The following is a 23,678-nucleotide window of genomic DNA, read 5'->3' on the forward strand; positions in this document are numbered from 1 at the left end:
AGAACGAAAGTTAGCCTCCCTGGTAGGAGTCACTTAAACCACCGTACGGCAACCTTACTCGTTCACGTTATCATCGGTGCATGATTTGATTTGCTCTCAAAATGAGAACGTACAGGTTACCATGTCAGAGTCAGCCTTTTAAACCAACAAAGTATTGATCACCGTCTAATAACTTAACTCCTGTCAACCATGGATACCACCTAAGCCAGCTGATTGTCCACTACGAAATCCTATTAAGGCCATGTTGATTTGATTATATGGATGACATCCGCGCACGCATCAGTTTTCGTCCGTTTCCACAAAAAATACAAGGTTTTTGACCATACTGTAGATCTTACAAAGCAGCTGATAAAGAATCAAATGCTTGCCGTAAATTGCACCAAAAAAAATATTGGAAAACGATAATAATGTCGTAGAATGCCAAAATCGATTCCAAAGACAAAGAAGAAGATGTGAAGAAATGAAAAAAAATTTATGCGCTATACCATACTCTTTGTGTTTACTCATTTATTTAACCTTCCTGACCACGTAGATTTCATAATTTCACAACTTATTTTTTTTGCCAAACGTTTTTTATTCGCACGCTCGCATCAGTTTTGGGGTCCTCAGAGGATGTCATCCATATAATAAAATCAACTTGGCCTACCTGGGCTATACCTATGGACACTACTCTTGTCCTTTTCAGCTATACTTGACGTCCCTCTAAACGTTAACTTAAGATAGACATTGACAAAGGTAAGGAAACATAGTCCATTGCCTCACCCTGTGTATACAAAACATGGCAGATTCATCAGTTCACCTGTCCATATTTTTAGCCCTCCTGAGGTCACAATATTTTCTCATTTTGTCTAAGCTCAGACATTCGTGACGTTAACAAATATTGGTGGGCGCCGAACAAATTTTGTCTTTCACCACTGAGGTTGAAAAGTTGAAGTTGTGTGATTAAAGGAGGTAAATTTGCTGTCTCGTAATCTGTGTCATGTACATATTGACAAACGCAGACGGACATCGTTAAAGGTCGCTTAAAGGTCGAAGGGACACACCATTAAAGAATAGTGGGAGGGGTGGGTGTTACCTGTCAGAATTAGATGATTTATTAGGTTTTCCTATGTAATGTGTGTTCAAGGTTGTGATCACCGTAGTTTTGCCCTATGGGGGTCTTAAAATCAAATGTTAAAAAGTTTTTTGGGGGGGATATATGATACTATGCTACTAATCTAAGGAGAGTCATGCTGTTGCATATTCCTAAAACTAGAGTCGTGCACTCTCTGAATCTGAGAAGCTCAAATTTGGATAAACAACTGGTAATTTCATTCCAGGGGCGGTGGTGTAACGCTCCGGGCCACAGACCCCTTACACAGACGCTCAACCGGGCCACAGACCCCTTACACAGCCGCTCAACCTCACCGGACACACCTGTCTTTGGGAAATATCAGTCAGCACGGCAGACCCCCTCAACTCCAAGGGCACAAAACGCTCACGGTGATCATGTACCTTCATCCTTTGAGAAAAACACCGTAGCGATCTTATCTTGACGTTGGTAGGGGTAATCATGACCAGTGTGTGACAATTTGATACCACGTAACACATGGTTTTTACAGCCAAGTCGTCAGTGAGACGAAGTATCTTCTTTACGCTTTAACCCAGATCTCTTAATACCATTATCGTAGAAGGAGTCGAGTGAAATAGAAATACAACTTGTTGTCAAACGTTGAAGGATGGGTAACGATAATATGGGCTATGTACATGTCGGTGCGAAAAGCATTTCGGTCAGGTGATACGGCGGCGGACACGTGACACGGGATTTGTCATTGAAACTGACAGCCCCCCAATTCAAGATGTCGGACACCTGAGACGATTCGAACAAATGACTCGACAACGAACATGATATAAAAGTATCAAGTTTGTTTTAATCAAACTAGGCTAAGCATGTATTTAGAATGACAGGAGATCAACTGATACAATACATCAGGCTTTTGATACACGTGTATGGATATACAGCGGTGAATTGGCTTAGCTTTCACTAGATTGCGCTCAATCTTATAAACAGGAAACTAATCCAAAACATAAAACAGTAGTTGTTGAAAGCGGCAGACTAAATAATCATTAATTAGCCACCTTCTTTCAGTACTAACGTAAACATTGCGATCAAAAACACCGACGTTAGGGACGGAACAGACGTGATTGTAGAAGGGCCCTATCTAGAAATATTGCTTGGGCATTTCTTCAACCCACGTTCTTTTGAATGCTCCTTTTTTCGTGTATCTCATTTCCCTCCCTCTAAAATCCTTCAGACTCCGTTGCTAACGCAGATAATGAGGTTCCGTCGGTTATGATAATGCAATAATACTTTAAAACCACCTCTGGCAAAAAACAGTACTGCAAATAAGACAAGTGCTTGAAAATCAAATAATTCGGTTGATTTTTTTTATGATTAGCTGATCTTTGGAGCCAGGGTTGCCTTTAAAATCTTATTTCTTCGGGTTCAATAACTCAACGACAATGCCAAAAGACCGTATTAACTGTATTTTGTATATACAGTACGTTAACATACATAGTTACAGACTGGCCAACAACAGAATTGTTAGATGGGATTATTACAAAGAATTCGTTATGATTGCGCATGTACAATATCATGAATATATCATATCTATATACAGAGTACTCTTATCATAACACTGATAGACACCTGTACAGTATATCTCTTCAAACCAGTGTTTCTACAACTGTTACCACGTCGTCCTGGCTATGTAGAGAACTTAGTCCCGTATCAGAGTCGTTCTCGTAACTGCCAGTCGACCCCTTTGGCGAAGAGTCACCTTTCCCCTGCTGTGGAATCAAGGTGTTTGCTTCCACCAAGTCTACCGCTTTGGATTCTGGAATAGCGCCCAAGTCTTGTTTTGGCGCCTCGTTGCTTATGTTTTCGTGTGTTTCGCGGTCTTCTGCTTCCAACTCTTCCAGTTCTTTGTACAATTCCTGCACCAAACTGTGCTTGGCGCGGATAAGCTTGTCTCTCAGAGACAACTCTCTCTCGAGGAACCTCATTTCTTCCCTCTGGTGTTGTGTCAAGTCGATATTGGATTCTAGAGTGCACGTTTGCCTGATGACCTCCTGGAGTAAGTGGTCTGGCTTGCATTCCGACGGGTCAGTGGTATGTTTAGGATCGTTTTGGCCCATTGAGTCCTTGCACCAGTCCAGAGCTCTCGTTTCACCCTCGTTTGTCTCGAGAAAGCTCAGCTCGTCTTGGATTACCATAGACAAGTCTTCCATTCTGGTCTCCTCGAGTGATATATGTTCCTGTAATCGGAATATATCCTCGCACGTATGTATGTAGGCCAGCATGAGCCTTTCTAACTCCTCGGCTCTTTCCGAATGGCTACTAGCGTCCGACAAGTCGCTGTCCTCCAACCCTGCTAGATACGTGTCCTGTACGTAATTTGTCCCATTCAATTTTACCCGAGCCATGTGGATCCTAGTCTCCAGCCTCTCTATTTCACTGTCGGTGGCCTGAATGCGCCTCAGCTGCTCTTCTATCTTGTTCTGCTGCTTCATGACTATCTGGACCAACTCTTCAAGAGTTCCGAATGTCTTCTCCGTCGTATCTGCCGAAGGCTGTTCGCTTGCCTTCGGCCTGACGTCGGCTGTCTTCGCCGTGTGTGTCCGTCGGGCGTGCCGAAGGCTCTTGAGCTTTTCCTTCTTGCTCACAGAATGTGATCTCTTTACCTTGTTCATGTGGAAGGCTTCGAACGCGGCTGCTTTGGTCGGTCGGTACTTCCTGAGGCTGAACTTGACATTCTCCTGCTCGGGACCCCACGCCTTCCACACGCGCATGATCCTGCAGTCGACCGGCAACGTTCTCTCGCAATCCCGCCATCTTTCGAATAACATGTAGGAGTGGCCGTTCTCCACAAGGCCGTACTCTGCCATCATAGCCTTCACCACGTCCCCACATGTCGTCCGCTTGGAGATCCCCGACACCGTCCTTTCCTCCCCGTCCACCCAGACACGCAGCGTGGGCATCTTCTCCGGCGGGACCACCTGCACAACCTGCCGAGACATAACACAGAGGAAGAGCGGTTAATCCCTGAAGGGGTCGGACCCTAATTGTCTCAGTCTGCACCTCTAAGTGCCTCGAACTTGCAGTGAACGACAAGTGGGAGGGGCAGGGCAGGGAAGGGTTACCCCCACCCGCAGGGTCACGTGAGGCGCCCATAAAAACGGCGCGGATTCGGTAACCGACGTGAATTGGCCACATGAGATGAGATGACGACTTACACTTGGATCGGTCGGGTCGTGCTTTGTGGGGAAGCCAGGCATGACTTGTGAGACATCTCTATTTGTATGTAAACCCGCACCCAACAAACATCTACTCGCCCAGACAGTATCTAGAAGACAGCGAATCTGTCAGAACTGTCTCAGTCAAGACTTCAGACGACACAAAACATCTTGACGTCCCGCCCAGTGACTAAAGAAACCTGCTTTAACTCCCAGGTGCAATTGTCGTCTGCATGAATGCCAATCATTCCACAATCATTGTCTTTTGTCCTCGCATATAGTAAAGTACACATATGAGGAAGTGACCTATGACTTTACGTAAAGTCTACCATGTCATCAGCTTTATTACCTGGAAACCTAGAAACAATTAATCTGCACAGAAAACACACAACTCTTGTCAAAAACTGCATTACAGCCTAAACAGTCATTCAGGGGACAGCTCTGAGGTGTTCTAATTGCCACATGGTATTTTTGACCCTATTAACAATTGTAATAGCCTTTTTTCGTCTTGTTTTCCTTGGGTAATGATTGACATGACACATAGTGTGTGGGCGAACATAATCCTTCCTTCAGAACGGAAACGTGAACGGGTATTGTGTGGCAAACGCGTGTAAAAGCATAAGTACACCTATGTCAACAAGGAATGCTGAACGGATTGATTACTCTGAGGAATATTCCATTACTTAGTAAATCGGAAGAAGATAATACGTTTAGAAACCCGTCTCTATTGTTGAGATGCGACACAGCTACAGGACATATATGGACCTCTCTTGATATTGCATTTATGATCAATCATAAGAACCTATACGAAACGCTGGTACTGCCAAAACTGCCCTAGAAGAGGGGCCGATATGATCTGGTACAGATATGTGGACAGGTAGTCACTATCATGACACCGTATCATACATGCTTGTGTCAATGGAAAAATTATCTAAGGGACCACCGAAAAGTGGTCACATTGGCCAGGTGGTCCTCGTATAGAGGTAGTCACTTATACAAAATTGACTGTGCTTACCATCTTGTGCAATCAAGGTGAAAACGGCACTACATGTATGTACTAACTTAAAGACACACTCAGTAACAGAAACGGTCTAATAAGACCGTTTCACTCGTATTAATTAAGACAAGTATGGGCAGATACAATTGATTATCTAAAAGGTAATAAAAATTCTAAACTATAGGATAATGAAAAGACGCAGATGTAAACTTGAGGCGCCCTTGCTGTTCACTTTGCCCCATACATGTATTTGTCCAAGCAATGCCGTGACGTCAAAACACAACGACGCTTGTTTACCTACAACTGTGCTTTGTATAGATGTAAACGTTTTCTTAACCTTGTTGCAGTGTACCTACGAAAAAACCGTGACTCTCCGATGTTTACATTGCAAGGCAAGCCTGTCCAAGTTGAATATGACCAATGACTGCCAAGATAAACCCCATAAATCAAGGAAGAAATCAAACTAACGAGTGAAAGTATATGGACAGGGACAGCGGGGGTGCTATTCAGTGTACGTCAAACGAGACAAAAACACATTTGATGGACCGTGGCTATACCTCTAATAAGCTATCGCCGTCAAAAACACTCTGGCCTCATAAATGTAACACCGGTACATGTACGTGTGTTAGAGTTTGATTGCCCTAAAGCACAAACATTTTGCTCTTAGACTAATAGAAAAGGCTTTGACTTTTACCCGACATTCGCTTTACATATTTAGATAACATCGTGTTGATAACATATTCAAAACTTTGATTATGAGAGAAGAATTTGCTTTCTCTTGTTGTCAAAGTGACACATGTGCTCAATAGCGGTCTCTTACAACGGACGGTATACCGGGTACCAGCCAGGTAGAGGCTTTACCATGGTAAGACGTACTCGTACATATAGTGAGCTGGAAGTAAACTAAAACATCAGAACCAAATTACATTTAAGCCCCTAGCATCAGTTTGAAGGTTAACGGGTTACCTCTAGCTTCCTACCAATTAACGATAAGTCCTTGCCACCTGAATGGAATGCCCGGCCCACATCTTTTGAGTGCTTCGGGACAAAATGATAAGATCGTTCAATTTTCACGAGTTAACAATCGCCCCGCCATGTTATTTGCACACGACACAAGAGACATCTTCAAGAACCCTTCATCCCCTTCACGGGCGTGTCAATTAGCTTCTTATCAGGCAATTTCAATGGAACCTACCATGTCTTTAAAGCCTCGTTAGCACTGATAACGTCGCTAAGAGGTGGTTTCTTATCGTGTCACTCCTCTAAGCAAACAGATGTGTTTTCCCATTATGTCGTTACCTCGTCTGTTTTGCGTCGTCATGGCAACAAAGCTGACAGAAGTAGAGGGCGACGTTAACGCCAAGAGTTTGTAGTTTGTACTAACGATGATACAAACCTCTTAACCTTTGCGTACGGAAGGAGGTGGCGTTACAAGCACAAACACGCTTCTCGACTGGTCCAAACATTCATTCAAGCTAGTTGTCCTTACACAAACGTCCTCAAAAACCCCTTTTACACAAAGCACAACCAGCTTAGCGACAAGTGTCGCTGGAAAAATCTCACCAGCGTTTGAAAAGAAGAGAATCCATAATCTCCAAGCAGATTTACAAGTGGCAATGACAGTATCCAAAGGGCAAAATCAGTGTCCAGTTGGCCACCTTTTGGATACTGTCATTGTCACTGGAAAATCTGCTTGGAGATTGGAAAATCCAAAGGTCTGCACATTGTCGCTGACTGAAAGTTCAAACAGGCGTGTTTATTGGTTGCTAAAGAGCAGAACTGTCCGGAACCGTCTAGGAGTTTCTTGTCGAAGCCATGCATGTTGTTGAGTTAACGCCGGATAGTTTATCCAGTAGCTATGGTAACAATCTACCCTCGGGTTTCCTATCGATGAAAAGCGACTGACACAGCATGGAGCTGACTGCGTGTTGGGCAGGTGACAGATGTCAAGTGCAAACTTTTCCACTATTGACAATAGTGCAGAAATGTCTGTATAAGGATCAGGGATAAGGCAACTTGGCCCCAGGAATGGTATTAGAAGCACACCACCGCTGTGTGTGAGGGAAATCGGGTGTCTGTCGTAAAATGAGCCGACTGCTTACAGTAAATCGATTTCATGCCGTAATGTTGAGACGTTGTCGTAATTCACTTCTGCAATAACGAGGCCCTAAACAACTCTTCCAAATGTCGAGACTTCATTTGGCTTTAATTACTTTGCTGGGCGCGTGCGCCAGATGTAGTCTCTACCAGACTAACTACGCCAGCTATAGGGAGAATATTTGCCAGGGAAGTTTGGCCACCAGAGGCCGGGTTTCATTTGAAAGCGGGCGAAATATTGACCCTCATCGTGGGCTGACTCTACTGGCCAATTATTCCTGAATTCTACGATCCATACGCCCGCAGGAAGGCCAGGTGGAGGCTACGCCAGACGACCGACCATCATACCTATTTAAACGCTATTTAAACCGTTTTTCAAAAGATTTATTTCCAAACAAATTTAGGTGGGATAGCCATAAAAACTTTTGTAATTCTCTCTCAGGTGGTCCATTCTGGTCGAAGACATTACGCCTTTACACCGTAAAACAGGACAGTAATTTGTCACCCAATCTTTACCACCTGCTGTACCACTTTCTCACCGTCTGACCCACTGTTGAATTTTAAGTGTCTATCCGTCAATCTGTCAAGCAGCTTTGTTATGACTATTCTTCAGTTACTGACTATAAAAACAGCGGGACGAGACCACCCAGTCTCCCCCCTGTCTCACGTTATGTACATCCCCCATTCAAAACGTCTGGTATTCCTCTATATTTGTCCAGGTAAATATTCAAACATTAACTGTTAAACGTTGCCTTGAAGCGGAACTGCCAGCCGTCCCTTTGATGTGAGGGGTGTCCATTTTGCTATTTACGAAACATTAGCACAGTTAGGAAGCGGGAACAATAACGCTTGGGGAGGGAAAACAAACCTTGACATAGTTACGGGCGGAGTGATATATGACCATTTCTCACAGCTCAATGAGAACGAACGTGTCTAGCTCCACAATGGAGAACATATTTCATATAGCTACTGCTTGAAGGAAGTAAGATGATATCACAGACATTGTACATTGTTTGTCAGACATGCTTGGACGGAGCAGGACTATCTGTATGTTTATGATTACGTAGTGTTTCAAATGAGTTTAGAAAATATTATAAGCCCGGAAATGGCAGCCTCGCCATCTTGAAACTACACTCTACATAATAAAACGTATTCAGCAATTAAAGAGTTTCTCTTCAACTGGTCAGGTCAATAAGTATAATAATGAAGCATATCGTGCCTCTTGCATGTGGAGAGATAGCCCACTTATTATACGGTAAAGATACAAAGGCGTCCTTACTCACCTCCCCAACCCCCGAAAAAGTTTTTTTTTATCAATCCTTACAAGTTTCAATAAGAGGCACTTTCTTACTATCTACACCACAGATTTTATGCATGGAAATGTGTCTAATCATATCAGATTTGTCATTTAACCTACATGACTACCCAGGTCAACCTATTTTGGAGGGAGGGTGATGTTTTCATGCTTTGTACGGCGTGAGAAATCAAGACTTATAAGCAGGTGGTTCTATTTGTTCGTCAGGGTGTTTTTTGTGACGTCAGTCCCATAAATAGATGCCGCCATATAGTAAACGTTGAACAAATATACGCCATGTATTGACTCATGCAACAGAAGATGAGTCGTGTGAGACAACAGAAAACGTTTCACAAGTATGGTTTGCACGCCGCATGACTCAACATGTTTGACTATTTGTCTACACCAACTGCTTCTTTTAAGAATACTCTTTGAAATGCCGGGCGCAAAGCAAATATTTCATGATACCAAATTTATTTCGGTTGATGACACATGATGATTTGCACTTCAACCGTTTACGACAAAGGAATTTTTTGCAAGTCTTTTCCACTCGAAAGAATCCTAGGATTCTTTACACAGTAGCCATAATTCGAATCTAAGCTGGATAATTTGTTGTGGCTTCTAATCCAATTACACAAAGAAAGCATGTGTCCCCACTTCTATTCAAACAAGCTTTCGCCCAAAATAGATAGACCTACAACTCGCAAAGTAGTCATCATTTTGTAGGGCTGCGTTTTGTTCTTAAGGCAACATAATGAGACACTTAGCATTTTGAGATAACCCCTTTCCCCTCAGTTATCTTTTAAGTGTGCTAGATAATTGTAAGCCGACGAAACTTGCCTTGTTAGTGAGAAACAATCATAGCTACTATGAACAGACCTTCAGGGGAGGGCATGCCAATCACTCAACGACCCCCAGCGAGAAACATGCATTGACAAAGCACGTGAAAAATGTGTGATTGGCGTTTTTATCCCTCGGGCCGTGCACAGTGCGGTCTGGCGGGGAGAATTTATCGTGTTTGTTCCTTGTTACTGTCGAATAGCTGGCGGTGTTAGGCGATGAATAGGTTCCTCCATTTCAATATCTAATGGTTTAGGAGCAAGACGGGCTGAGACCATGCAAGGTACAGTATATATATATGAAACCGGGTGATTCTGCATATTCTCAAAATGTACGGAATACAAATCTGTATGGCCGTCGCCACTACGTTGCAAACCTATAGGATGCTTCTAAAGTGCACTTCAGGTTACCAGGTAAGCGATGATATTAGGATTCGAAGGCTACTTAACAATAACGATTTCCCATCCTTATTTTACGTAACACATGGACACGAAACAACGTACAGTATATAACGACATATAACATATTCAACCCCCCCCCCCCTCCCCTAAAACATTTGACTATCTACACATTTAAATCTTGGTAATCTAATGTTAATATGGACATAAAGGCAGAAGTACGATACAAACTTACCTAGACAAAAATCAGTCGACCCCACGGTGTGACATGCCGCTTGGAAAGTCTTCTGCAAACGTTATATCCACAGGTGTGTAGCCGTGTTACCTGCGCGTCGCTAAGACACCTGCGTGTGGGTGGGGAAGAACAGGGGAGTCGTTACTACATGTCCTCCCACCTTAGTCAACGTTTGCACTGCCGATTACGACGTTACGGCATACAAGTGGGTCTACAACATAGTTTGTGGGCTCAGGGTGTTTGAGTGTATACCTGTACCAGTACATGGGTGCGTAAGGGAGATCCCATTGCACCGTGTTGGAGAGGGAGGGCAGGACAACTGAATAACAGGGAGAGAAGAAAGTGTCAGTAATCTTAAACAGGAAACCTGGAAGCTAAGAAAGATAGTCGTGGACGAGTAAACAAAATTGCAGAGAATCGAGCCAAAAGAGAAAAGACATTCATAGGGATGATGAACTGGACGGAATTGGGGGAAAGGAATGATAAATCCCCTTTTAAATGGAACAGCCCAGTCCTGTCACTGCAAATGACACACTGCAGCCATCACCTGAAGGGGCGGTGCCTCTTTGAAGTCAGGCACTCAACAGGTGAGTAGGCAAACGTAGGAAGGGCGGGCCCGTAAAACTGTCTTGGCTGACATTTTGGCAGAGATAAGATGTTAGATATAGAGTCAATGGTGCAAACCGTTAGCACTTAGTTCACCGTATCTTTGCAACCATCGTTGACTATGCTAACTCAACACATTTCTTCCATCATTAAAACATGCATATCAGAAATGTATATTGAATCAAGATTTTGAACTCCATTTTATTCCATTAAACTTTTAATAACAAATGTATCAATCAGTGATAACCACAAATGTCGGGACTCCCTTTGAAGTATCTTAATTCCGATAAGACAATAGGGCAAAGTACAAACTAGATGTTTTCTTTACACATGTTGAAAAGAAGGATTGTTCAACGTTGATAAGATATGCCTAATATTTGCCCACAGTAACGGTCCTGGTCGATACGCTAATCACATAAAGGGTCGGACTAAGGTCAAAACCAGAGCAATCTCAAGTAGAGAGCGTGTTCCTGTAGGAACGCCTTTGTTTGACATGTCCTATAATAAACCTTCAAGTTGTTTGCCATTCAATGATTAAAATGGGCTTTTATCTCACATTTCACACGTACTTGTGTAGCTTTCACGTCACACTTTTTTAAGGCTGTTATTTCCTAGTCAGGGTGTATGGTTGGTTTACTCTTAGAACAAAGTAAATGGGTTACACTGGCTGTCTGTAAGAAGTTGTGTTGATGTAGCTAACTGGTAATCAAAAGTATAAATAATGATGATATTACCAATGTAAGCGTCTAAAAGTGGGGGAGGGGGTATCCGGACTCCGGGCGTATTCATATAATTGCCCATTATTCTCCAAGCAGAGGCTTCGATCGAGAGGGGTAGTTTTGTTCGGGATTATTAACGTTCCTCTCGATGGAACGTTAAAAATCCCGGACAAAACTACCCCTCTCGATCGAAGCCTCTGCTTTGTCTTTTGGAGAATAGTTGCTCATGTTACAGCGGCGTACTCAGGGTATGGGGCTTGTCGATGACGACCAACATGACGTACTTTCTTACGCCAAATACTTTCTACTTATTTCACATCCGTAACTTTTCAGGATTAAGTTTAAAAACTAACAGTGCAGAATTGATTTTTAAAATGGACTAAAGATAAGAGAAGGACTAACGGTTGGTACTTGACTTTTCAAAGTTTGCACAGGTGTATGTATGACAAACCTTGACTTAAGCGGATGTTTGATCAATGGCAGAAATGATAGTCATAGCAATGAGTAAAATCAACAAAACGTACTGACTTTCCTATTCTTATAATTACCATACAGGTCAAGAAATGACGTCATCATGACACGGATAAATGTCGCCGGGGATGAGACAAGTCCAGTGTACAGTGTTAATCAGAAGGGATGACTTTGGTTTTAAAACAATGGAGAAAATGAATCATTATAACTGGATCACAATAACACCAAAGTATGGTGAATTGATTCATTTGATGCATATTTTTTTATATCCTTAACACTACACGAAAGCATACGTTATTACGTAAATATTGCGTTTTTCATCTTTCATCATCTTTTCAAGCATAAAAGTTTGATTTTGTTCAGTGTAATAAATCAATAACGTATTCAATTAATTTCAATTGACAAATAACGTCGTCTTCAGTTCAGAATAGAGCAAATTGTTTCCCCATTCCTACAAACAAGTGAACATAACACACAAGAATACACGCAAATGTTTTCGAAAACAGATCTGCTTTGTTTCGCTGTGTAGATGTGACGGTCTACTGAATGCGGTCTGCCACCGAAATGTAGTCCCGCATTCAGCGCCACCGACCGAGAAGCCATCGGCTTCCGGCGTTTATTTTTTTCCGCAAACTTTGAAAAGTTAGCTCAAAGGTCTGCCCAGGACACGCTTCTTGACTCTGAAGAAGTATCGATAGCAGAGTGCCGGTGTGACTCAAGATTGCTTATCAAGGTGTCAATCTAGAATCTAACGCTAGAATAGACCTGTTCACATCCCCAACGATATGGTCGATATGTAGCACAGTATAGAAGAACCTTCGTAAAACGCCTTTTATTTCAAAGCCTTTCGTATGATGTACAGAAGTACTGATTACCTATTAGAGAAAAGCAATGAAAAAAAAACTTTTTCCTTTTTTTGCAGTGAAAAACTTGTATTTGCAATGAGACCTATTCGGCCCAAGTATCCACACCTAGCCTAGGTCCCATCCTCCGTCGTAATCACCGGCGCAATCTTTTCGAACCACGGTTAGCACGAACCACGGACAACTTCGGAGGATGGCACCCAGGCTAATCCACACCCACATGTAGGGCACGTGTAATTAATTGCAGTATAACTATATTTGGAAGCATCTCCAGCGACTATTGTGACGCGTAGAACAAACAGTTGACCAGAAGTAAACAAAGATCAACAAACGGTGACGTCTGACCTATACGTATACGTGCCAAAATTACCTCGCCCGTCCATCGTCTGGCAGCATATCCGTTGTCCTTGGTAACATAAATGGCGGACAAAGGTCATTCAAAGGCCAGATAACGACTGTTTGCGCGTGCAGTCAAATGCAGTACATATCGGGCCGTTTGTTCAGGGGTACTTGATAACTTATGGCTTTATTTGAGGTTCAAACTGTTTTTCTGAAATCAACCCTTTCCAAGTATTGCTCTTTAAAGGAAGTTAACTTAAGCAAGAGATGTGGCCACGAAATACGTACGTATCTTCATTCCCAATACAACTTTTAAGGAATGCTAGTAGTAACTGCAAAGTGTCCTCGCTATAAGAGGACTAAACTGGTTGGCAATTCGAAGGGGTGGTCGGGATTTTGCTATTTGTGAAGGGGAGGGTACGTGTATTTTATCAATCTAAAGTAACATTTTGATAAAAGTTGCCACTAAAAATACACATGTAACACTGCTACAAAATAGAACGAGGGTCAAGACAACTGAAATACACGGGAGGAGTTACTCATTAAAGATGGCGGTGTGCGAGTTGGCTTAGAAACATTCCTGGCCACCCCTTTACTGAGACTGTCAAATGGAACAGCCCCTCGGCTGATTTGATTGCGGCTATGCCTTTGTACTGATAACGATAACGATAATAACAGGTGTGGCGACCCGCTAAATCCAGGATGACATTTCACAGGTGTGAACTTTAACTATCTCGTTAAAGATCATCCTAGCTCGTTAAAGATCATCGCCACGTGATTAAACCTAAATCTACCTTTTCAGGTGTTCTGCAGTGTAAACTTCAAGCCCTCGGCGTGTTGTTGGCTTCAACAATTGACTATTGTACAACACTGTATCTACGAATTCAAAATCATCAAAATGTCTATATTTTCTGGTAGATTTTTCATGGTGTTTTATCCATATGTTACTTTCATCTTACATTTGTGGTTTTGCAACATCAAGATTTGGCCACTATCTAAATCAAATGTCATGTATATATATATTATTACTTTTTTTATAGCATAAGAGAGTGGACTCGTACAATTTTTCACCAGACCGCTGGTTTTACTAGGTTTATTTATGATAGATGATCCGATTTTGTTTCTACCTCTGGTTATGTTTCAACACAAACTTATTTTTACACCATCTATTTTGTCTATTGTCAGTTAAATACTTAAATTGTGACCAACTCTTTTTTTGCAACGACTCTTGCTGTGCCTTTTATTTCATACAACTACAATTACATAATTACGCGTTTTATTTGACCAAAGTAACGGTCAACAACAATGGGGCACGCTTAAAAGACCGTTATCATCTCTACCCTCACCTGCCTCCCCCAGGATACGTTCTTGATTCTCATTGTGTTCAATATTTGGGGACACCTGCCCAACGTTTGCACCGCTATTTCAAACAATAGCAGTACCGGGCACTGTGATGAAAAATTCGTTACGGTTCATCATATCACAATACTGGGCTTATAATTACAGATATAAAGGACCTATGGGGTCTTGACTTGGAGTCAGATGTAATGCGGTATTTAGACGTGTTGTAAGCTAATTTTGTGGCGGAGTTTGAACTGTGTTCGCTATGAACAATGTCCAATACGATGCACTGATCAGTAGCAGTGTGCAGTCAAATAGGAATAGAAGAATTTATACAAGCGCATTACCAATTGTGTCAAACAAAAGTGTACAGAAATAATGGTGATAGTAAATACACACAACAATTTCAAAACCACACACTTTACATGTTCATGCAATTTACACTGACATTTTGCACGAAGGAATAAAGGGACACCAGTAATACAATTAGAACCCCAACCTCCAGAGCAGACAATTTTTATAACGATCTTGTTTATCGAAACAATATGCAGCGCTGGCATATTTTCATTCTTTTTAAGGTTGACTTCACTTGATTCTACCCCTAGGCAAATAACCACCTGGCAGGGCATGTACAAAACAATTGACTGTTTAAAGTCAACGCTATGTTGTTAGTTGTCATCTTTGTGTCTCAATGTAGAACTTTGATAGGATTTATTCTCACTAGTATCACTATTCCCTAACACGGTACTAAAGCCAGGTCACGAGATGGGTGACATGTATACCTTGAATTGTCAATGAAGTCGTTCTCTGTACAACTGATGTGACAGTTGGAACAAAGCATTAAGAAAGGATTACCAAAGCCATACCTTCGTACCCCCTATGAAGTATTGGGATTCCAAAAACCCAACCTCAAATACCGCGTAGATTTTCCTGTTCACAGCAGGGCTACCTGTTTACGTACCTGCGCCAAATCTCCATGCACGCGACTGTTTGTTAGCTTTATAGAGTATATTAGGGGATTTAGGGAGGGATAGGGTGTTGACAATGGGCTCTCCGTATCGCACGAACTAGCCCATTATAACAGCTCGGTGTTTGCACCCGGCTAAGGGGGGAGATTTCTGTGAGAATGTCGCTAAGCCCAGGCTTATGTGCCAGCAATTCACAGATATGCTGCGATGCGTGTATTTATACGACGAATTCTTTTCTCTGTAAATTCCTCAACATACTCTCAGGAATTTACAGAGAAAAGAATTCGTCTTACTATGTTGACTGAGAAAAGGGCAATGACCTTTGTTGAATGTGTTAAACGAGCAACCACGGTGAAAACGTACTCATATTTCTTGCATGACTTGGAGTCTTTGACTGCCTTATCAATAATGCAATGCTATCAAATTCGATGCCAAATTATATTCTACTCCATAACGTATTTTGGTTTGGCGTGAAAGTAACAGTACCGTACGACATGTCAAAAAGCAAGATCACCAAATTGATACAAAACACGCAACATATTAACAAGACTATACCTTTGTCTTGTAAACGTCAAGAGAAGCTGATACTTGATTTATGTCAAGTCGCTTTATTAAAGATTGAAACACGATCAGTATCTGTTACCCTCACTAGAACTGCACATGTTATTACATGTATCCTAGCGTCAATTGTACTATAAATCATTAGTGAACATAAAACACATGTTGCAACTTTTCTGAAAAAAACTTTTCTTACAGTCGTCGAGTCGCCAGGTGTAGAACATGTGATTTGAAATTATGAACTGTCTGAAACCTTGTCAGAAATGTCAGAGCAGCAAAATCAAAGATACCCTAGAAGGTCGAGGTCACAATTAATGCAGCCGCGTGCAAACAGCTAAAAGTAATTCGCTTGTTGTGCCTAGAGCAAACAGTCTGATAACTGTGGCATTTGATGTTTAGAAAACAACGGACAAACGCAACGCCCAACGTTCTCCTGTTTTGTGAACACGTAATGACTAAACAACAACTATAGACTGAACTGTTTGTGAACCAACAACCTTAAGTTTGACTCATTCTATCCGTTTTACACGGTCGTGAATTGTATCCCTTAGAAATCTATGGAAAATTAAGGCAGTATTCCATACGCTGACTTAACGCCCCTGTATGTTAGGGGTGACGTCAAACTCCAATATTTCACGGCGACTAATCGTCGTGTTTGACAGAATAACTGTGACTTTTCACCGACGGTTGTGGCAGGTGCAAGATAAAGACGTGACGAATCAACAAAACTTTCTCAAAGGTCCACTGCCTCCCCTCGTTCGTGCTTTCTCTCAGCAACTGTCATATCAAAATCACCTAGAAACGACAAGGTTGTCCTGGCCATCGCAGTAACTAAAGACTGTTGTACGTTTGGCATACTTTTAAACAGGTTTAAAAATGTGGTTCAAAAGTGTGTAATAGAAGTGTGCCATATTCATGATAATGACGTCAATGGGATCGTCAACAGATGATCCCTTGGTAACTTTGTTATCATGCACTTCACAAGACAAAGAAACTGTCTGCTATATGTATAAGGAAGGACGCAAGGAAGTCAACTACAAACACTGTAAAACCTTGCTCTGTTATATATCGTGCATAATTCATGTCTTGGACACATGGTTGACGCGTTTAACTTAATAATAATAAGATTCCAGAATGGCTCAATAACCAACAATTTGATTAGAACTTGTGCTTTTCTCAAGATTAAATAGAACAACAATGGCGTATTGTCAAACTCTTTCGAGAGAGAGGATTATCAGCAAGAAACAGAGCATGCAGTCAAGGCCAGTTCGACTCAAATTGCCACACTTTCCTCCGAGTCAACACAATTTACAAAGGATATTGGGTCAATAGTCCACTCTATAACCCTCAAGAGCCCTCCGTCTGACGCCATCGAGTGCGCTGGTACACATGTAATGACCGTATGTCTTACAACATTGCGACATGATCTGGTGAACTTGATGTAATTCGTCACGTACGTCGTCTGGAGTCATTTATCACGCTAAGACAGTTTGAAATTGGCCGTTTCCTTTGTGAATGGAAGGTGTAAGGTTTTGAATTCGAAGACAGCCACCAGAAGTGTAAGTATTGTACAAGACGTGAGAGAATGTGAGATGAAAGACAACAATGGGATAGGTCATTTTGCCCCACCCCTACCTTTACATAAAGCGTATCGCAACGTTTACAGTCGTGTGCTTAAAGGTTTAATCATAGTCTAGTGAAGTGGGTGAACCCATGATCGCTGACACGGACGTAAACGCGGTCAGGTAGACAATATGGATGGAATGGCGAAGGTACACGAATTGGGGTGTGCAGTGGCAAGTGGAAAATTGGAGGTCTTACAGGTAAACATTATAAGCTTCAGCAACGACCGAAATTCAAATTTTCTTTACGACTAGTCACCTGTATTACCCGCTGTACCTTTATCGGTTGGTCTTTTTGTCACGGTGGACAATATTGTAACGTCAACATGCATTACATCAAATGTGATTCATAATTATAAGGCATAATGACGAGTAGGACCCATATTCATATGATACAAAGTAGAGATTTGAACATAATGTATTCTGGGTTTTTTCCCTCGTGATTATAGTTTTCCAAATGCTGATTGGCGGTTAGAACCCATAGAGCCACCATTGCGTTCAAGTCAAATGTTTACAACGTTTCAATTCAATATTCTTACTCTTCAGCCAGACCACAAAAAGCACAAACATGTCGTACGTACCAGACGCTTACACAAAGCGATGCCTTCTCTACTGTTCGGTTTCCCCAGTCGCAGAGTCCCTGTTCCGTCCTCAGTGTCTGTTGATCCAAGGTGATCTACCTCTCACTGCGCAAAGACGAAGTCACCTATGAAAAAAGACCAGTACGACAGTCAGCCAAGTGTGCTATGGGCGGGGGTGCTATCTCCATTGTAGGGGTCAAATGGCAAACCAATGGTAACGAATATCATAATTGACCCTATTACGCCTCTGTCGACTGCAAATCAGAGAGTTGGCAACTTAGTCATGTGACAGGTCAACCTACCGCCATTTCGTGACGTCAGAGGGCTATCATTGGCTGTGGTGTGTAAAATGGAGTCATAAAATCCCCATTACGCTTTGGAGGGGGTACTGTATTGTACTGTGCCCTAGTAACCCACGTATGTAGCTCACCGTGTACGTACACTACAACGGTCGTACCAAAAGCACTTTGTCGTCTGAAACACCTGTCAATTAAGTTTGTGGCAAGCCCATCCCCCAGCGGTGGTCTACCGCGATGCATATCATAAACCACAAAACATAAGTTCGTCTCACATTACTTTGCTACCATTCAGACCTATATATGTTTATGTTAACGGTGAAAACTCTAAATAGTTTACATTCCTGATAACCGATGCAACCTAGCAGCCCAAAGATTCGTGCATGGCTACCCGTAAGCTGAACGTATTTGCCGTAAATCGCGCGGCGTAAGTCCATGCATTATCGTCGCAGGTGTATCTCTAGAAACTACAAGAAACGTGTACCAACAAAAGGCTCTTTGAAGCATTGCTGTGTTTCCATGTTACAAAAACCGAGTGTAGTGTTTAGTTTTAGACGGTAAATTTACACAGGTATTAAAAAGAGCAACCACAAAGCACGCCTTAGCAAGAGGGGGAGAAAGAAAGCTGATAAAAGGAGTACATGCCCGAGGTTTAGAAGAATGAACCGACTGTACTAGACCGTTGAAGTGTGAGACACAAAAGTTGAAAGACTCGCTTGTTGTAATAAGATACGGATATACACGAGCGAGAAAAGGGTAAAAGCAACGAGCGCAGCCAACCGTGGTGGAACAAAACTGCAACATAAACAACATACAAGACGTTTTTACCTGTACAAGCAAAACTCTATCCCTGTATTACAGCTTTTCAGACGTGTAACAGTGTCCAATGTTTTTCCTTGGTGCAAGATAAGCTTAAATTGTCAACAGTCTTGAAAAGTTGTGAGATGTTCAAATATTTCTTGTAAATCCTACACAAGGCTTTTCTGGATGCAATGTGCCGCCTTAATGCTCTTTAAAAACGGTCCGTTGGGTTTGCGATTACACCAGCGCCTCTAAAAACACAAACAGCGGTAAAGACGAGCTTCCGAATCCATGCCCTAGAACGGCCTTTCTGTATTTTGGGGTCAGAAATGTTGATAGGGCAGACGGCCACGGGTAGAGGAGCGAGGCTTTCCAATACAAATAAACTCCATAAAACGTCCAAAAACCTCTTTTCGGTCGGGCGAGAATAAAGTATTTTGAAGTTGGATATTTCTGCGTTCTTCATTTTGTGACCAAACCACTTGGTTTGATAGTAACAAGCATATAGAAACTTTTAAAGCACAACTGTCAGACGTACTGTGCCATATGGTATGTAAAAATCCTCAGAATTCAAAAACAAGACTTTTAGCTCAGCTTTACGTCTGACGTTCTCACTTTAGGACAGACAAGGGCGACGTTGCACTGCGCTCAAGTTCTTCATAACGCATATTAACAGTGTACAGAGAACAATACACTCATTTTTACACCTGGGCAGAGTGAGTGAGAAAAGTCGTGTCAAGTGCCTTTCCCAAGGGCACAACATCAGGCGTCAGGGGATTCGAACCGTGGACCACTGGGTCTCGGACGGACATCCTGCTGTTATGCCACGCGATGTCACAATATCGCAACTTCAACGACAAATGATAGTTCCAACCCTCTGCACTTCGCACGGTTTTGGTTCTCCGTACACAACAGAACTTATCACCTTCTAATTACAGGGTACGGCACCGAGAGCCGTCTTTCCATTCACTTCACTAATCCACAGAAGGAGTGGCTCCAAATGACAGTAATTGTACCAGCTTAACGTATCCCTCAAGATATGACACAGGTGTGTCTAGTGTAATCTGAAGATTTACGCCTGGTATTTCACGACCTTATGAAGCTATCTGGTGCTAAATGCGTATTTTTAGCCCACTCCGTAAACACACACAAAAGAAGGTGAAATGTACGTCCTGAAATGTTTCGTCAAGATTCGTCATGGTATGATTAGGCCTAGAAAACGTAAACAAATGCCTTTACCTGGCTTCAATGGCCTCAGCTACAATGTGTATCATGCAAGCTCATATGTAAAACAAGGCAAAAATTACTTAAGACAGAAAGACCCATATAAAGATGGACATTATTGGAAATCACTTATTAGGGACTCAACTCGCCATGGCTGGACTTACCGACAGTCCTTCGCAACATTATGCTTAGGTCACAATTGGAAAAAGGGGCCCTGACGGGTAGTTCCTGGGCCGCTTTTTGGCACTTCCGGGCGTGACCCCTACGTGGCCCCTTGGGGCACCCCGCGGCTACCGGGCTATTTTTGGGCCCGGCGGGGACCCGAGAAAAATTTAGTTCTGACTTAAATTCTACCCGGGCCCCGCGGACACAACGACGCCGTGACCTCAACGTGAGAACACCGCGAGGTACCGCTTCGGTTGCCGGCAGTCCACCGGGACAAGTTATAATTTGTCTGTGTTTTTTTTATTCATTTGCACAACAAGAAAATTTATAATACATAATACGATAAACAATAGATAATAACAGGTTCAGGAGGAGAAAAAAGCGTTTATAGCTTATACTTGGCCCTCCTCGTCTATGCTTATCAAACGAGACTATAACTTATAAATGATACAGCAAAGTAATACATATGATAACGATAGACGATGATAATCAAATAATGGTATAAATCAGATAAGTTAGATAATAACTGGACATGTGACTCTACTACAGGGGGGCTATGATAGGTTTTCAGGTCACCTTTAAAATCAAGAAAAAGGGTGATTGTTTGTATATTTGTCTGAAGACAGTTCCATATTGTGATATATTTGCACTTAACGAGAACTCTGCTAATGATGTACGAAAGAGAGGAATAAGGATTTCTTTGCCTGGTATAATAGTTGTGAACAAGTGTGAAGAAGGGTTTGGGAAAATATAAAATATATTGGGGAAATTGTTAGAATGGAAATTAAACGAAATTTATTGATATCGTGGATGTCTAGTATTTCTGAAATAGAGGAGCCATGTGTGAGCGAAACTCAGAAGCAGTTGCTAGCCTTGCGAATTTCTTTTGGAGAGTTATATGCGGATGTAGAGTTGTCTGGCAGGTACATCCCCAAACAATGTTACAGTAGGTCAAATATGAGTATATAAGGCTGTTGCATATAGTTGTGAGAATCTTTTCAGGGATGATGTATTTGTTTTTCACAATAACACCAATTGTTTAAGCATTCGTCTTTTACTTATAGCAGAGACTGGGCTTTCGAGTTTAAATTTTCATCTACTATTACCCCCAAAATGTTGGTCTGTTTCTCTTGTATATTAGGAACATTTTGGACTTATTGATTTCCTAACTTTTATTTTTACTACAGAAAATAAGGCAATTTGTAGTTCTGGAAATCTTGGTAACTTGTTTGCTTCAAACCATGTACTTTACACATATCTTGGTTAGCCAGTTGTATCAGAGAGTCAACGTTTTTGTGGAAAAGGAATATGTTGGTGTTATCGCCAAAGATTATAGAATAAGGTATTGTTATGTTATGATACGGATCAAGTGCACAGACTAAATGTGTGTACTTCGTAAGACTGGGTCAAGTGTGTGACGTTACAGATCAGGTGAGCAGAACTAAAGCGTGAACTTCGTATATCGTGTTTCTTTTTGAGCTCCAGTGCAGTTTTATATACCCCCGAGATATGACGAGTGCCCACCAGGAGCCTGCCTGATGGCCGACCGTCGTTCGCGGGGCATTCGGGAGGGACCCTACAACTGCCCCACCTGGATGTGATTAGCACGCGGTACCCTGTCGGACCCCACAGGGGTCACTACAAGACACCGTCAGAGCAACTGACGGGTACCTGCCGGAGACCGACAATGAAGATTCTACAAAAATGCCACCGATTACCTGCCGGAGCACCCCGGGACCCCTGCAGGGCAGCGTGAAGGAAACTTTTAATTGTGACCACGAAAGCCGGTGCCCCTCAGACGTCAGAGCCCGGCCGGGGCTACATCCCCGACGGGCACCGGCGCAATTGTGACCTAAGCATTAGTAGGCGTTTCCCATGCATCGGGCGCAGTGCAAAGTTTCTCCCGTTTCTAAAAATACCAGATGATAGTAAATGGTGTCCTACCTACAGCTGCAACCACCTTCTGTGAAAACGGCCATTATGAAAGGAAAGACAGTCCTTCCTGTAGTCAAGCGATGTGTACTTACAGCACACGGGGAAACCACGGCGCGAAACCACCGTTTAGCTCGGGGCGCTACCTGGATAGGACTGGGTTACACAACAGCCGCGGTGCGGCCACCTTTCTCACCTTTACGAGTGCCGTGTAAATATTGAACTAAGATGGGTGATAACGACTTTCGTTCGGTGGCAAACACTGGCCACACCGCTTCTTCTGAAGTTCCTGTGTAGTGAGGCCATTTTATGGCGGGTTTTCGGGCTCATAAAGAGCACAGGTTCTGACCGTCTGTTCCCATGCCGAAAATCAGTAAAAATGTCAGAGAGCAGTTGATATACGACTATTCATATCGTTCCGTGGATGCTGAAAACAAAAGTGTTGTTGTCACTTTCTTGTGCCTTTTTTGTTCCTCTTTCTCAGAATATACAACCAGTGTCAAAAATACGTGATTATTCCCAAAGACACGGTGTTTTCTTGTTTTTATCACCGCAGTAGACGACTTTTCAATTGTCTTGATTGTCGAAACTCAATGTAATTTTACAGCTTACTGTAGATAAGGAGGACATAACTTACCCACCTGGAAGAGAAAAGTCTAGAATTACAAGAAAGATGTTATCTATACCAAAGACGCTACAATTTGAATTATCATTGCAATTGCCTTTTCGTCGCACAGAAGCCCTATCATAGACATACCTTTCCGACTTCAAGGCATACCACGCGAAAAAGTGACGCATCTGTCCAGCTATTAAAAGAAGTTTCTTTCTGGTGAAAGTCCCCAGAAAGACGGTTACAGAAATACGAGAGGCCTGTAATATCTCGGACACGCTCCTAGATCAAACAAAGAAGGCGGGTAAAAATACTGCACCGCCTTTACGCACTCTCGGAGCCTCTCACCGTATCCAAACAAGTGTATCGATGTGTAGTGAGCTTGTATCAATTTCGGGTCTTACTGGCTGTTCCGAATCGTAGGGCGTGAAAACGGTGTTGGTTTT

At 42.4% G+C, this 23,678-nt stretch overlaps 1 protein-coding gene across 6 annotated transcripts in view; it reads right to left on the reverse strand.

Annotated features, from left to right (window-relative positions):
* Nucleotides 1-1,890: 1,890 nt before the first annotated feature.
* LOC136430098 (ras association domain-containing protein 10-like) overlaps nucleotides 1,891-23,678 on the reverse strand; it is a 32,472-nt gene continuing 10,684 nt past the window's right edge. For 5 of the 6 annotated variants that reach the window (XM_066420391.1, XM_066420388.1, XM_066420387.1 and 2 more), the window contains exons 2-4: nucleotides 18,205-18,329; nucleotides 10,137-10,245; nucleotides 1,891-4,047 (exon numbers count right to left, since the gene is read on the reverse strand). In XM_066420391.1, the coding sequence (XP_066276488.1) occupies nucleotides 2,707-4,020 (1,314 nt within the window). In that variant the 5' untranslated portion in view covers nucleotides 4,021-4,047; nucleotides 10,137-10,245; nucleotides 18,205-18,329 and the 3' untranslated portion in view covers nucleotides 1,891-2,706. Of the gene's footprint in view, nucleotides 4,048-10,136; nucleotides 10,246-18,204; nucleotides 18,330-22,634; nucleotides 22,741-23,678 lie in introns of those variants that run through there. The other variant, XM_066420393.1, reaches the window with a different exon arrangement.

The sequence above is a fragment of the Branchiostoma lanceolatum genome, chromosome 3 (genome assembly GCF_035083965.1).
Source record: "Branchiostoma lanceolatum isolate klBraLanc5 chromosome 3, klBraLanc5.hap2, whole genome shotgun sequence".
Classification (NCBI taxonomy): Eukaryota; Metazoa; Chordata; class Leptocardii; order Amphioxiformes; family Branchiostomatidae; genus Branchiostoma; species Branchiostoma lanceolatum.